The sequence below is a fragment of the Fistularia commersonii genome, chromosome 7, assembly GCF_037954325.1.
Source record: "Fistularia commersonii isolate RoL2024-O1a breed Wild chromosome 7, RoL_Fcom_v1.0, whole genome shotgun sequence".
Taxonomy (NCBI): domain Eukaryota; kingdom Metazoa; phylum Chordata; class Actinopteri; order Syngnathiformes; family Fistulariidae; genus Fistularia; species Fistularia commersonii.
In genome coordinates, this window is record NC_141290.1 from 16,277,334 (window position 1) to 16,292,363 (window position 15,030).

The 15,030-nt window shown below is 40.0% G+C and overlaps 1 protein-coding gene across 3 annotated transcripts; it reads right to left on the reverse strand.

Annotated features, from left to right (window-relative positions):
* Positions 1–1,895: 1,895 nt before the first annotated feature.
* Positions 1,896–14,623, reverse strand: rbbp5 (retinoblastoma binding protein 5). 3 transcript variants are annotated; one of them, XM_086150049.1, is made up of 15 exons: positions 14,359–14,623; positions 13,010–13,035; positions 12,741–12,913; positions 11,388–11,528; positions 11,085–11,247; positions 9,985–10,094; positions 9,544–9,663; positions 8,465–8,618; positions 8,311–8,382; positions 8,042–8,159; positions 7,187–7,256; positions 6,455–6,690; positions 5,806–6,027; positions 4,680–4,714; positions 1,896–2,260 (listed from the first exon to the last, which is right to left on the reverse strand). In XM_086150049.1, exons 1-14 carry the CDS (start codon positions 14,375–14,377, stop codon positions 4,704–4,706), a joined length of 1,635 nt encoding a protein of 544 aa, XP_086006175.1. In that variant the 5' UTR covers positions 14,378–14,623; the 3' UTR covers positions 1,896–2,260; positions 4,680–4,703. The 3 variants fall into 3 exon arrangements, with proteins under 3 accessions (XP_086006175.1, XP_086006176.1, XP_086006174.1); XM_086150050.1 differs by lacking the exon at positions 4,680–4,714 and having other exon boundaries at positions 5,950–6,027; XM_086150048.1 differs by lacking the exon at positions 4,680–4,714.
* Positions 14,624–15,030: the final 407 nt, after the last annotated feature.

Consider the following 15,030-nt stretch of genomic DNA (forward strand, 5'->3'; position numbering starts at 1 on the left):
GGGAAGTGTGAACCTGCTCGGTGCCTCTCACTGAGGGCGACTCCAGAGTAAAAAAAGAGTCCAGCCCCTCTGGGGCTGCGCGTCGAGGTGATTTGTCCGACTATACCTTGTCAGAATCTCTCAGCCTCGCAAACCTGCTTGGGCTCCTTCCTCGCCAGAGAGGTGACATTCCATGTTCCAAGACCCAACTTCTGCAGCTGGGGGTCGAACTGCCAAGGTCCTCCGCTCCGGCCTCCGCCCAGCTCACTCTGCACTCTAACCCTAACCCCCTTGGCCCTTCCTGTGGCCCAAGGGAAGAGGGACCCATGTCAATCCTTCAGGCTGTGCCCATGGGTGCAGCCACCATGCACTCATCATCGAGCCTGGAAAAACAGGATCCAAAGTTTTTACTCTTCATGGGTGGTCTTCTGAGCCGCTCTTTGTCTGGTCCCTCACCTGGGACCGGTTTGCCTCGGGTGACCTTTCCAGGGGCAAAAAGACCCCGACAACATAGCTCCCAGGATCACCTGGGCGCGCAAACCACTCCACCACAGTAAGGTGGCAGCTCAAGGAGGGGAAGTCTAGAACTGATTCACTATAATACTATCAAAAAAAAGTGGTACAGCAACAACGTGCTGAAAACCTTCTGACAAATGTCCAATGGAGAAAAGTAGTACATTTTGTACAGAACTTCTCTTTGAAAGTCCCTTTTCCTCCCTCCTCGCTCACAGACAAGTGACTATGTAGTGCTTGCGATTCCAGAGTTTGTCTGTTTAAAAAGGGAAACGATTAATGGGTTCCAACTTGTAAAGACAATGAAATTTGATTTTAAAAGGAATATAAGGAAAATAAAAAAATGCAATGACAGGAAAGTTTATATACATTGAAAGAAAGAAATCCAGACGGATAATTAAGGTAAAAAGTTATTACAATTAAATGATTAGAATTAAAAGTGACATATTTACACAGTTACATAAAAGAAATGAAAACGCTACAGTAGCCAAAAGGAAAAGTGGGGGGGGGGAGAAAAAAGGAACTTGATGGACTTCTCTCAAAAAGACTGGTACATGTAGGAAACAGTTGCAGCTGAACCGTGACATTCATAATAATTTGAGAATTTAACTGCTATTGTTTAACTCAATAGCTATTTTGAGGATACTAAAAATACAAAATTTTATTTTCGTACTTTTCCGTTCTGACGTCGGTTGGGTTTGCCGTTTTGATGGAGCAGATAATCGATCACTCCGCGTCCCCCCCTGCTCCTAGGTCCCGCCTCCTGTGCTCTGATTGGTCAGAGAGAGGGCGGTATGACCAATGACGTGACACACTGGATCCAGAAGTGGAAGCGTCCAGTTGATCATATGACGCGTGATTAACGTTGGCACTCAAGGGAAAGTCCCTCAGCCCCCAACTAACAGAAGTTTTCTCTTTGTTTCTTATCATAATTCTAATTAATGGTTCAAACCGTTATGGCCTGGTCATCCACTAATCTAGGGACATTTATCAAGCTGTATGTATATATAGTATCAATTTGGGAGTGGATAGGGACCCTTTTTTTAATCGCAAAAGTATGCCTCTGCTGCAGGGACATGCAAATCATGTTTCATGAGGCATTTTATGTGTTTTCTCAATTAAATGATTTTAGTGCCATGAACTACATGAACTTAACTCTGCTCTGGATACATTTGCAGCACTTTGGATAGTATATAAGAAAAAAAATTGTTGCTAGGGTTAACCCTGACAGAATGAGCTTTGATGCCACAGATCTGAAGCATATCTAGCAGGAAAACAACTGGTATTTACACTACTGACACTTAAAACTTGGATATAAGAATAGAGTATATGAATGGAAATTGATTCCTCCAACTTTCAAACATCAAGAATTCAGGCTTGAGCACAAAACCACAGGAGCTTCATTTATAAATCAAAATGTTTAATACGTATAAAAACAAGATGAGAGACAACACACACACACACACACATACACACACACTCACAAAGACTTACAAGCACACACACACTCCATCAGGACACAGGCATTCTATCAATTACTGATGCTAGAGGGGATGTCAGCTGTACTGGGACAAATTAGGCTGCACCCTGCCTGTGGCGCTTTTCTCTGGGTGAGAGAGGAAACAGCCTGCTGTTCAAACTCAGTCTGTACAACAGCAGGCTTTGTGTCCCTTTGTTTGGCCTCTTGATGCTCCTCCACCCGCAACACCATCCAATCAGTCCATCCCTCCAATGTCGTGTTGTTTATACGACTGTGACACCAGAGTCCCTGCAGAGGAAGGCTGGCGTCATTCAGTGGACATTAAAAAACACATTGCCAAGGCCAACGTGAAAAAATGCAGTTTTCGGATAGTGAGGTTTGTAACTTATGTTAGAGCCCTGACATTGACTTTGTTACATGGCTCCCTTGGCGTTTTTTTTTCAAAAGGTTAGGAACATGAGATGGTTTTCTAAAAGCATGTATTAGGATAATGCTCTAATCCATCAAGCAGTTTTGAATTAAAATCAGAAAAAAAAATGATTGTATCCATTGGGAACTAAGACAATAGACATTTCATTATCTATCATATTTTATTAACTTTGTTTCCTGGGGAAAAACATGTTCTTAAAAATATCTAGAATGAAATAATCTACTTCTGGCAGCTTACTTCTTTAGGCCATTTCTTCACTGTTATTTGTTTGGAATTGAGAGAAAGTAGACTTGGATTGATGAGTCTGTGCTTTGAATAGATTTTTCAAGCATTGCAGTGTTGCTTTTTTCAGCGAATAATGAAGTCAAATGTGATTAAGGCACCTCTGAATTGTCATTTCAATAGTTTTCTCACAATAGCCAAATAAAGCATTAACCTCATGACTTTGTTGACATAATGTCACTATTAAATCTCGCAGAATTACAACTCACGTTATGATTTCATTCTTCACAATTTTTGTTGTATCAAAAATGTCCCTGTCAGAACACTACAGAATGATAAGGAATAGTATAATTTATTTTTGTCATTGTTGCAACTTTTTTCCTGAAATTGTGAAAGGGGAGGGGGGAGGAACCCATGACCCTGATAGTCATAGAAAACAAAGTGCTGATCTCATTGTTGTTCTCTCTGACATATCTCTAAGGTTTTATCGCTTTTTCAGTGTGGCTTGAGTCATACTTTGTCACTCATTTCCCTAATTTGTTGTTTAATTTCCTGGGCGATTAGTTCAATTTATAATCAGTTTATTCATATCTAAATACATGGAAAAAGGGCTTTGACCAAGTAAGTCAAACCTAAATGAAAATTAGTATAAAAAAACAAACAAATTTATTGAAACACAGCCTTTGTAGGGTGTTTAGGTGGCTTGCTGACAACAAAGAGCCAAAGGAGCCTCTAAGTTCCTTGAAAACAAAGTCCCTCCTGTTCCTTTAAACGAAGAACAACTCATCCTTTTACATTCTGCTTGCCAATAACATCTTGTTCGTCTCTAAGGTGCAACACTAAAATGTTGAACTTGGCCTTTCTTGCCTTTACTCATAAAAAAATCGAAATCGTTACAATAATTTACTGGTTGACTGTCACAGGTGTTCTCAAACTTTTTCAGGGGATAAATTCCACAAGAGAAGTCACAACAAAAAATGTACCATTTTTTCCCCAGCAGAGTAGTAAAAGATAGCCTGTTTATTCAACCACAGCACATTCTTCAATGATTTTAACCCTATTTTTGAGATTATATGGAGGTCTGCTGGGTTTTTCCCATAATTGTTATCTTGCATGTTACTTCCTATTGGTATATGTAATCCAGAAATAATCTAGAATAAACATGTAGGCGCTCACAACTTTCACCTCAATGTGTAATATTCCTGTTAAGATATATTTAAAGAAGTGTTTTTTTCATTCCAGTTTTCAGAGTTGCTAAGCAACAGGGTAAACAATACTCGGCTATGTGGACAGCAACTACACGTAATGGAGTGTGTGTGTGTGTGTGTGTGTACTCCTACATTTGAGATGATGATTACATTGTCTCATCAAATAGGAACTGATAATTTGTCATTACATAAAACTGTGAGCTCAACCTGTCACATCAGTTTCATTGCAATGGGTAACTGGTTGTGTTGTTATCATTATTGACCTATTTATTCTCCATGAGGGTTAAAGATGGCACATTCAAGTGACATAGTCTATCTATCTCATTAACTGAGAAATGTTGTTTAATAACGTGTTATAATAACAAACTGTAATATGTAAAGATTCTCTGCCACGCATTTTTAGACATTTCTGAACGATTAATTCCAATTTGTAATTTTCCATTTAAAAGGATTATTTAAAATATATATTTTTTTTTATAAATAATCATTCTACTGAAGAAACAACTTTTCCATTTCATAACTCAAGAGTGGGGCAATCCAGTGAGGGTAGTTTCTCGTATAAAGTGATCCCTAGTGGTTTGCCTTGAAAAAAAAAAAGTTTTTATTACTTTTTTCATAACTTAACATTTTTTAATCGAAGCACATTCTATTTGCTTTCATTAGTGATAATAAATAAAATTGGTAATTTCTAACCATTTCTGAATATGGTTTGTAAAAAATGATGTCAACATCATCACTGAGGGTCCATCTTCACCCTTCACACAGCAATGGGTTTCCTCAGAGATGATGTGTTTTGTTTCAATAGATGATGGAAAAAATGAACTGCTCATTTTTGTAGTTGACTCACGGGAGGAGTTGAATTTAGGGGAATTCAGTCCATTTCTAACTGGAGGAAAATAGAACATGTCAATGTGTTCAATGGTAAAACGGTCAATTGGGATTAGCAGCTGCAGATCTTTCAGACACACAAACGGAAAGAGAAGACACACCCTGAGCGGCACTGTTGCAGACAAACGTTGAGTTCACAAATCAAGCCCAAGGAGCGAGGCGGGAGTGGGGGGCAGGAGGGTCAAAGGCCAAGCAGGAAGGAGACGTAGACTAGCCAGCTAGCCCGCAGGGGAACAAGTTGCACCGACCCACTGTAAGCCACTTTCAGCACCCATCTGCCAACCACAATCCAACTTCTTCCATGTTTACATAACGGCAAATTTAACAGTAAAGCTGAAGTTAGCAAAGGATTTAATGCTGTAATGCCACAGTCTGGGAGGTAATAGTCACAGGTGAATAAGAAAATTTCTTGTTTCTCACCAGCAAGCTGCATCACTGGTAGTGATACTTTGATTAAAAAAATGTTTAACTTCTGGGCATTTCAAATTCAGGATAAAAAAATAGTTTTACTAAAAAATGGAGAAATTGTTTTAAAAAAAAGTCATAGAGTCACACGTATAAACTCATAATAGGAGGGAACTGATTTCACTGAAAAAAAGACAGCATAGCAATAAACATAGCAAGAAAAATAAAATACTTTGGTTTCTGGGTAATTTCAAACACCTCTCTGGTGGTACATTGACATCCAGTGCATCGTGTGTGACATTTAAAATGTTTTATTCCAAATAGTAGAATCCTCAATAAATTCACCACCAGTCAGTGTCATTGTTCTCAGGACCAGCTGATAGAGCAGCAGGTGGTTTTATGCGAGCTGTTCAGACTGTGAGTTCTCTTCACACATCAGTCGTATTGGTCTGGACCAGGGTAATGTAATAACCTGGTTCCTCCAGACTGTGGCTTTATAGCAGAGGGCGACTATCAGTGAGATGTGTGGACAGGGGGGATGGGTTGTTGATGTTGGGTGGAAGCAGCAGAGGAGGGTGGAGGGGCTTTGGAGACAGACTGGGCTAGTGTCAGTCAGACGAGCAGAGCTCCCAGACACAGCGGCAGCAGCAGCGGGGGCAGCAGGGCAGTGGCATGCTTACCTGTGGCCAGGCCCCCCTCCGCCCTGCCCTTCATCCCTCCTCCTCCTCCTCCTCCCAGGCCAGAGACGCCCAGGGCCTCCATGGGGAAGGAGGGGCGTTCGCCCCTGTAGGGCTTGGGCCTGAAGGCGAAGTCTTTGTCTTTACCTTTGGAGCCTTTTGGTCGGCCTGCTGTCTTCTTCTTGGACTTGCTATCACCCTTCACGCCCAGCAGGGGGTGCACCTCTGAGGACCGAGGACAAGCTCAGAATCAGCTCGGGTTTTAAGAGGCTCAAAGCAGACAACATGAAGGTTTTTCTTAGTTCTACAATCATAACAGTGCTAGATTAAATACTTAAAGGGAATCGTTCGGATCAAAATAAGAGAAAAAAATAGATCATGCTTTTTCATACTTTCGTCTGATTTGCAGATTTATTTGTGACGTCCACTTTCTAATGAAGTCTCTTGTGGTGCAGCAATTAATAACTTTTGAAATGTGTACCACAGCCTCTCTTTCCAGGAATAAGCGCCACTTTTAAAAGCTATTCAACAGGCTGTAATGCAGTAATTCTGTAATGAAAACTGCTCGTAATAAAGTAAATAATATGAAGGATGTTTGTTAAGATGGCCTGGATGTTGTGATTTTATTCACAGCTGTGGTTCATGTCCTCACCGTCACTTGGCACCCCCTGCAATTCAATGTTGGTAGTGCGAGCCTTCTTCTTGGCTGGACCCCCGTCAGATGAAGGTTGCCGCTGCTTCTTGTCACCCCCAGCTAACGCGTCGTCTGGAGCAGCGCCCTGAACAGATGAGTCAGGTGGAGGGCCAAAGGGGTTTTCCTCTGGGTCTTCAACTTCTGGAGCAATGGGCAGGTAAAGCAAGGCCTTGTAATCCTCAAGCTCCTCGTCACTATGGATATAAACAAGGCATTAACTTCTTTTCCTTACGCTTCAGGGGTCGCCATGGTAAAACAACCTTCTCCGTCTAACCCTATTCTCTGTCTCCTCCTCTCTCACACAAACTAACATCATATCCTCCCTGCTACATCCATAAATCTTCTCTTTGGTCTTCCTCTAGACCTCCTGCCTGGAAGCTCCAATTCCAGCATCTGCCTACCGATTTATTCACTATCCCTCCTCTGTACATGACCGAACCATCTCAGTCTGGCTTCTCTGACCTTCTCTCCAAAACATCTAACATGTGCTGTTCCTCTGATTAAGACTCATTCCTGATGCTATCCATCTTTGTCACTCCCAAAGAGAACCTTAACATAAACAAGGCACTTAACAGCTGCACAACACATTCTAATAACTACTTACTATGGCACTCATTGCCACTTGTTGCAAGATAAAATGTAAAAAATTTAATGTGAGCTTGATTTCAAAGCTCAATTTTTCTTTCTCACCTGCTGCAAAAAGCAACAATGGGGTCAACGGTGGTGACATCCACTTCCTCATCCTCGGCTGCATCTGCACCTGCAAATAAACATATAGGCACTCAGAAAACCAGAGACACCTGTGAAACCAGTGCAGCTGATCATCCATCTTCAGAGTGAAGCCAAAACACATAACTCATTTGACACATGCATATACAATGCTTGAGATAACCTTAGCAGGTCTGTTCTGCACATACACCCTTCTCAACTGCCATCATGGCGTAAGTACAAGGGTCACGGTTAGGGATTCAATATATAAAGATGTGGAAGAAAAGAAAACACCAGGAATATCACAGCTGTCGAGTTTTCTATGTACAAAAGAAAACATTTTACAAAAAGAAAACATTTCTTGTCCCTGTCAACGATTTTTGTTTATAGAGCTAAGTCGCACCCGAATTTATCTTTGCATCTTGGAACTCAATCTAATCTAAACTGGAATAATTGTAGCCTGCTCACAACACATTACATATTGTTAATTTTTTTCTCGTTTACAACACAAATCTCTCTCAACAGCTCTGATCAGTATGAACTTCCTGTGTGTGACATTACTCCCATATGTGTATTGATAAGGAGGAAGTAGGCAACAGACTCTCGTTTTGTTCTGAACGCCAAAAACTTAAGAGTTCGAAACATTTTATTTTATCCCAAGCAACAGAATCAGGATATATACTTTAAGTACTTTCAGGATGTTGTGGACTTGTATTTGATCCAGGATAGTACTGAGGCACTCCACTGGAAGTAATTGTCAATCACAATGATGATTATATTTTCGCTGGTATCCAACAGGTGTTTGTGGTTGTGTGAGCCTGTGTTTTTTTTACCTACCTGTTTGTTCAGGTTCACTCTTGTCTTCATCCTCTATGTCAAATTCAGACTCTCGCTCTTCATACTCGACGTTTTCATCAAGTTCCTTAAAGTCTGGAGCGAAAGCACTCCAGTTTTCCTGTAGACGAAGCAGATGAGATCCGACCAACGTTTGAGATAAACCCAGATTGTGGTTTATTTGAATTAGAAGCCAAATCCCCTTACTGTTAATTGGAGTTACAAATGCCACTCATTCAACACTAATTCCTCATAATCCTGTTTCTACTTACCACTTGATTCTGAGCCCAGATTGATACAACTCCGCTGGAGATGGATGCAATAATAGGACGGACAGGATGCCACTAGACAAAGGGTCAAACATGAGAGGTAAACTATGTGGCTTCTTGGTAGAACAAAAAAATATAGACGTGCTGTCTTCCTTACAGCCACATCCAGCAGTAGCTCTCCCCTAGTTCCATGCAAGATCTTCACCAGGTTGCCGATGCTCTTCTCCCAAATGTAGAGGGCGTGTTGCCGAGCTGAGCCCGCAACAATGTACTCCCCATCCCCTGAGAAACAGCAGCGCTTCCATGGAGTCCTAGCCACAGGAAACATTAAACAGATGACAGAAAAAAATAAATGGTATGTATTCGTCATACCTTTAAAAATAGGATTTCATCAGCTCTTACAAAGACGAAAGTGTATGTAAGTTTATGTTTGTAAGAATTTCTTCCAGTTGCTCCAGTTGCGTGAAGACTAATTGTATTGTTAACAAATAGTTTACAACTACTTCAGCGACCTGAAAAGAGTCAACTGGCAGCTACATAAATCATTGTAGAGAACAATACATCAGGTGTTACTCAAAGTGGCTTGGCAGCAAAGGAGGTGCAAGTCCCTGGAAGACTATGTGCACAGACTGTGTGTTATAAAACAACACATTTGAAGACCAAAAAATTAGACATTTCTAATGTTGAAAATATGAGAGGGATAATGTTTTTACCGCACTATTTAATAATAATATAATAATTTATCCTATAAAGGATATGAAGGCAGTTGCTGTGAGAGAGGAGGATACTGAGAATAGGGTTAGATGGAAAAGGTTGATTCGCTGTGGCGACCCCTGAAGGGAAAAGCCGAAAGGAGAAGAAGATAATTAATCCTTTATTAATCCCAGTGGGCAATTTGTTCTCTGCAATTAACCCATCATGGATGAACCATGAGCAGTCGGCTGCCGTCCACCAGCACCAGGGTAGCAATTAGGGGTTCAGTGTCTGGCTCAACAACACACTAGGAGGAGCCGGGAATTAAACTGGGAATGTTTGGTTCCAAAAGACAAATGCTCTACCTCCTGCGCCACGCCCTTAGGTAGAATTTTCTCAGTCGCTAATTCCTGATTCTACCCTCATCACCTGAATCTCTAACAACCAACACAGGAAAGCTACCAATTTTAAACAAACGTATGCTGATGCAAAACCTCTATGATCCTCTTCACTGAGGTGTTCCAAGTGGAAGGACGGACATACCTGTTGACCAGGTCTTGCAATTTCTGCATGGGTTCGGGCTCACCGTCTCGGCCACAGGTCAGAATCTCCCTGCCGTCGTAGACCCTGATGATTCGGTCTGCTGTGTTAATGAGGAAGCAACTGCTCAGAAAAACACAACAGAAGATTTTAAGTCAGGGAGGCTTTTTTGGTTTGCTTTCCTGGATGGTCTTCTTTGGTGCAGTCAACTCATGGGATCCAAAACCTTGTCCGGACTTTAGTTTTAGTTGATAAAATGGGTTTTAGTGAAGGGGAATGTCAGGGTACTTATTAGGTGGTATAATTCCAACTTAAACCTCTAGACAATTTATGTGTCCTGGACCAAAAATGATTGCATTTTACAACAAGTCCATAATAGTTGTATACTAACAGTAGTCTGAACGTGGACAGAGATGTTCTAAATCCTGACCTCCTGTCACTCACCTGCCTTTACGTGCAAATTCAATGGATTTGATGGCTGTGGTGTTGCTGGTTCCAGTGGTCACTCTGAAGGAAGCCACAAGCTCCTGGGTGTTTGTGTTTAACACCAGGATCTGCAACACACAGAGGGATGCCATTCTAAGAACACATTATACTGAAACCTTTCCAAAAGTAGAGATAATATGAGGAGCTCAAGGGTAAAACACGCAGCTCTGTTATGTAGGAGTCGGCCAGGCAGTCTGTGAATCTGATCTGTTTGCCACCGAGGTGCCTCCTCCTGGAGCTATCAAATTCAAATTCCTATTTCAAAAAACTTTATTCATCCCCTGGGGGCAATTACTATTCTAAACACATCAAAATTGCATGAGATCATATAGCAGACTCTGAACACACAGGAGGGATTCAACATCACAGGTGCCCTGGGAAAACCTTGGCCTCACCAGGGAGGAGCAGCAGTGTGTTGCTGGGTAACTTCACTGAGTCTGCTGCCACAGGACCCGAGAGAGGATGAACCTGTTCTCTGTCCTTAGGCACCAATCAAAGAACCATTGCCAATGTAAATGAAATAGGACGTAAATAGTAATCATCTGTTGTCTGTCTGATTTCCTTTATGGGAAATAAAATGTTTTTACCTTTAGATATTTTGCAGATAAAGGAAAGATGAGATTGACCTCTTAACAAAGGTCAACTTTACAGTTGGAAAAGCTGAGTTGATGTGGTCTTTGCGAATCTTGAACTTGTTTTTTTGTGTAACCAGCACTAAAAAAACTGAATACACTTTGGTGATTACAGGTTTTTTGGATGACATCACTACTTTTTGCAATTTTGACACAAGAATGCGGCAGGGTCTTTTCTAATTCATTGAGATCACATGTATTCTCTACATTTTCAACTGGAATGAATGACCCCAATATCTTTCCTAAACTTCAAGTAATTTGAGAAAGGTTTTAAAACACTTTTCAGGTCATTTTTTCCCACTTTTTACCAAAGTCTTTGTTTAGTTTCTGATAATTGCTTTTTCCAAACCAAGCATGAACACTTTTTAAGGTAACATCTTATTATTTTCAGATATAGATTGATCCATACTGCTTTGAGAGACTGACCTTTCCTTTGGCGTTTCCTGTGTAGATGTATTCCCCCCGTCGGTCAAAGGCCGCCACCACATTTAGGTCGGAGTCGTCATCCACCGGCAGGACTACATGTTTAGAGTCAGACAGTGTCAGCAGAACTGGGGCCGACTTCATGGGACATACCAGCACCTTGTCCCTACAAGAGGAAGCAAGGTATACTGTTACTACTGAACACCTGAGAGTAAACATTATCTGAAGAAGAGTATTTAAGGTGGCTGATGCCCCTGTGGTCGACCGAGGCGGTGACCTGAGTCGACTCTCGATGGTGACACTCACATGTCTCTGGGATGGTACTGGAGTTTCAGGATGGGTGAGGGGAAACGGAACCGCTGATCACAGTCTCCTGTTAGGACATCCCACTGAGAGACGATGTTGTCTGTGGAGGCGCTCACCAGCTTGTGGCCGTCTCTACTCCAACTGCATACGCACATTTAAACGTGAGCACACACCCAAAGGTGAGCACACAAACACCCGTATAGCATTGAGGGCTGGGCGATATTTCTTCATGTTTATAGATTGTGACTTAAGTCTGACATTTTTTCAAATTGAAATTTATTGTTCTTACATATTTATCTTAAATATATATTATATATAGGGTTTTTTTTTGTTCCTTTCCCATCCAAGCATCAATTAAGTATTCTATTCTATTCCTGTTTCCCCTAAATCCATGTGATTTTTTGCAAAGATATCATGAAAATACCTAATTAATCACTGAAGTCACCATGAGATGAAAAATCATAAAAAAAACATAAAGCAATGAACTACAAAATTACTTAAAAAATAGAAATAACCTAGAAATCATACAAAACTCCCTACACATTAGCAAGAAAATGACAAGAAATATCTTAAAATCACAAAGCCATTCCTCTTGTGATCTTAAACATGAGAAATTTAAAACATGTCTATGAATGGTCTCAGTCCTCCAGGTCATGTTTGTCTTGACCTTTTCAGCCCCATCAATCTTCTGTACAACATCATTAGAAGCATATTTCTGACTAAAATCACTATGTTGTTCCTATTCAAAGAGAGATCTGTATTATAGATAGAAACAGAATAACAAAATGGAAACTTTAGAATGTTTGAAATGATTATTGCAAAGATTAGAATAATATGCCAATGCTCTACAATCCAGGCAAGAATTATAAATAGCTTACTAATGGGGTGGTTGCTATAGTAACACATAATTAATGGAGAAAAGACTGGTTTACTTTCTAATAAATGAACACTGTTAATGATCACTTTTACTTTAACACTCAAAGTCGCAACTCTAACATCAGCTGATTTTTCAGAGTAAAAATGAACCCTGCTGACCTCTGACTAATGGCCATGGTGTCCACAGGTACTGCCTGTCTGTTTCTATAAAGTTTGTCTTTCTTATAGCAAACTGGCAATAACTTGGAGATTAAAAACATGCTTTGTGTTTAAATATGTTTCAGTGTACATTTAGACAACCTAAATCACCTTAATACGTAATGCACCTGTAACCTACAAACAAGATGACTAGTTTGCGCAAAGTCTGAGATGATGCAGGTGAAGCAGATAAGAAACAGACACGTCTACTGAGTGAGTAGATAAGATGGAACTTTCAACAGGCAAGTATGACCTCACACTGCATGATATGTTTCTCACCATAAAGAACAGACTGGGTGGATGTGTGCGCTGATAATTTTGGCGATTCCCCGTGTAAGGAAATCCCAGATTACAATGCGGCCGTCGTTGCAACCAACAGCCAGCAGGGTCCCCCAGCGGTTGAAGGTGCAGGTGAGGGCCATGCTGATGCAGTCCAGGGTTCCATCGGCCTCCTAACAACACAAATACAATGAAGGGCGTTGCTGGTGTTAACATTTTATATTTGACATCAGAATTACTCTTCTGGACATTAAGAGTTGGAGATTTACCTCAGGATAGTTCTGCCCGAATGATTCTGGGAGAAGAGAGCACAGGGACATTGATGAGAAAAAAAAAACTAAAAAATGTAACTGGTGACTCAAACACACATCAAACTGCCCTCTGTCTAGTTCAGTTCTTCTCTCCAAAATTAAATGATAGTGAGGGAACTATTTTGTCATAACAAAAAATTAAAGGTTGGAGGGTTAGAATAGGAAAAAAATAAGCCCAACTGAAGAATAATATCTAAGTCTATGGGAGAAGACTGCAACAAAAATGTTTCTCATTTAATTGTACCAGTGTATCATAATGTCCAATTGGTCTGAGATAGAAATATTTCAACATATTAAAGAATATAAATCACCGGTAAAAGAAAACCCACCAAAATAGAGTGTTAATTAATAACAAGAACATAATTGTCTGAGAGAAATAATAAAAGAGTTAAGGTTAGAAACTATTTTAGAATAGGATAGAAAAAAAATCAACTCTGAAATTGGCAACTCAGCTGAAATGTTTCTAAATAAAAAAAAAAAGATTTATTCTAATTGATCGCTTTTCAAAACTGCATTTTCTTTTCGGTCTTCCAGATGAGTAATGGAGCTTCACTATTAAAAAATTAATGTTGGAGCAAAATGTGACACTGGATGCCTGTTTTCACGTACTTTTATGGAGCGTGAATGGAAATAGAATTCAAATAGCAAGTCAACTAAAATGAATTTGTTACAAAGCAACATTTTGAAGCCAATCCTGGTGCAACATCCACCAAACCTGGAAAACTTGAAGTGTCCAACAATTCAACTTGTGAAATAACAATGTATTATAATTGCTGCTGTGACAAAGGAATTTTCCCTATGGGGAAAATCTCAATCAATCTTATCTTTTTCATCTGATAGTTTACCAAAGGAGAAGTCGATGCTTCTTATTCAATATGATAGGAGTTGTGACAATATCTCACTATATAATATTCAAATTTAAGTTAGATTTTAAAACAAAGACAAGGTTTTGGTGTAACCGTATAACGCAAAGGGAGAAATAACGAACAGTTACTGCAACGTAATTTATTGTCTGATGTTCCAAATAGCAAATCCACCGAATTCCGATTTCGAACGACCCAGACGTCAAAACTCATAGGAAACCAACAATACGTTTTAGAAATTATACTAAAAGTGATTTTTTGATCTGAATTCCATCCTAATAGTCTAATAATTACTGTAATTTCACTTAAGTTTGTATCGGCTGTTTGACCGTGCTAGGCTAACGTACAATGCTAACCACAACAAGCAAAACAAAATGGTAAATATTAATAGTGAAAAGACAGAGTTTGAGCTGGTCGATCAGTCAGGAGGTTAGAGTTGGTTACCGAGCAGTTCGAGATTCATTGCTGGTTGACTTTGAATCCGATACTCCTTATCAACTGGATTTCACTACAAAAATTCACTCGTATTTACTTCGGCTGTGGCTGCCGGGAGACTGCCGCCGAGTGTACAGAGAGGACCCCAAACAATGCGTCCGGAAATGTGCCTGTATGAAAAAAATAATAAAATTAAAAAAACTAAATTAATGTAGGTTAAAAAAAGATTCAAACGTAAGTCCCCTCCAGTCATATTTATTGCCTATACTCCAAACTTTTTTAGATCTCGATCTCTTTACTAATCGGAACATGAGTAGTTTGCATAGTTCGATGCCCGAACCACACAGTTCAACACGGACGAGCAATTGCCTTTGAATTACTAGAAAATTGCAAGCAGTAAATTTTTCAACTTCTGCAAAAACAAAAAAACAGTGGAACGTTAAAATTGAAAAAAAAAAAAATGCGGGGATTAGGGGTGTTTTCTGTGACGGGAACGTCCATCTCACTCTGTTTGGTCCCAAGAGGCAAGTTTACAACTACGATTTTGCAAACAAATCTTGCCCAAATACTTATCGGATGGTATGTGGAAAGATAAAGCGTTGAGTTCACAAATTTGCAAACTAACTTGAAGTGTTTGTGTCAGGAGATAGATACAGTATCAAGTTGTTCAACATGCAAAAC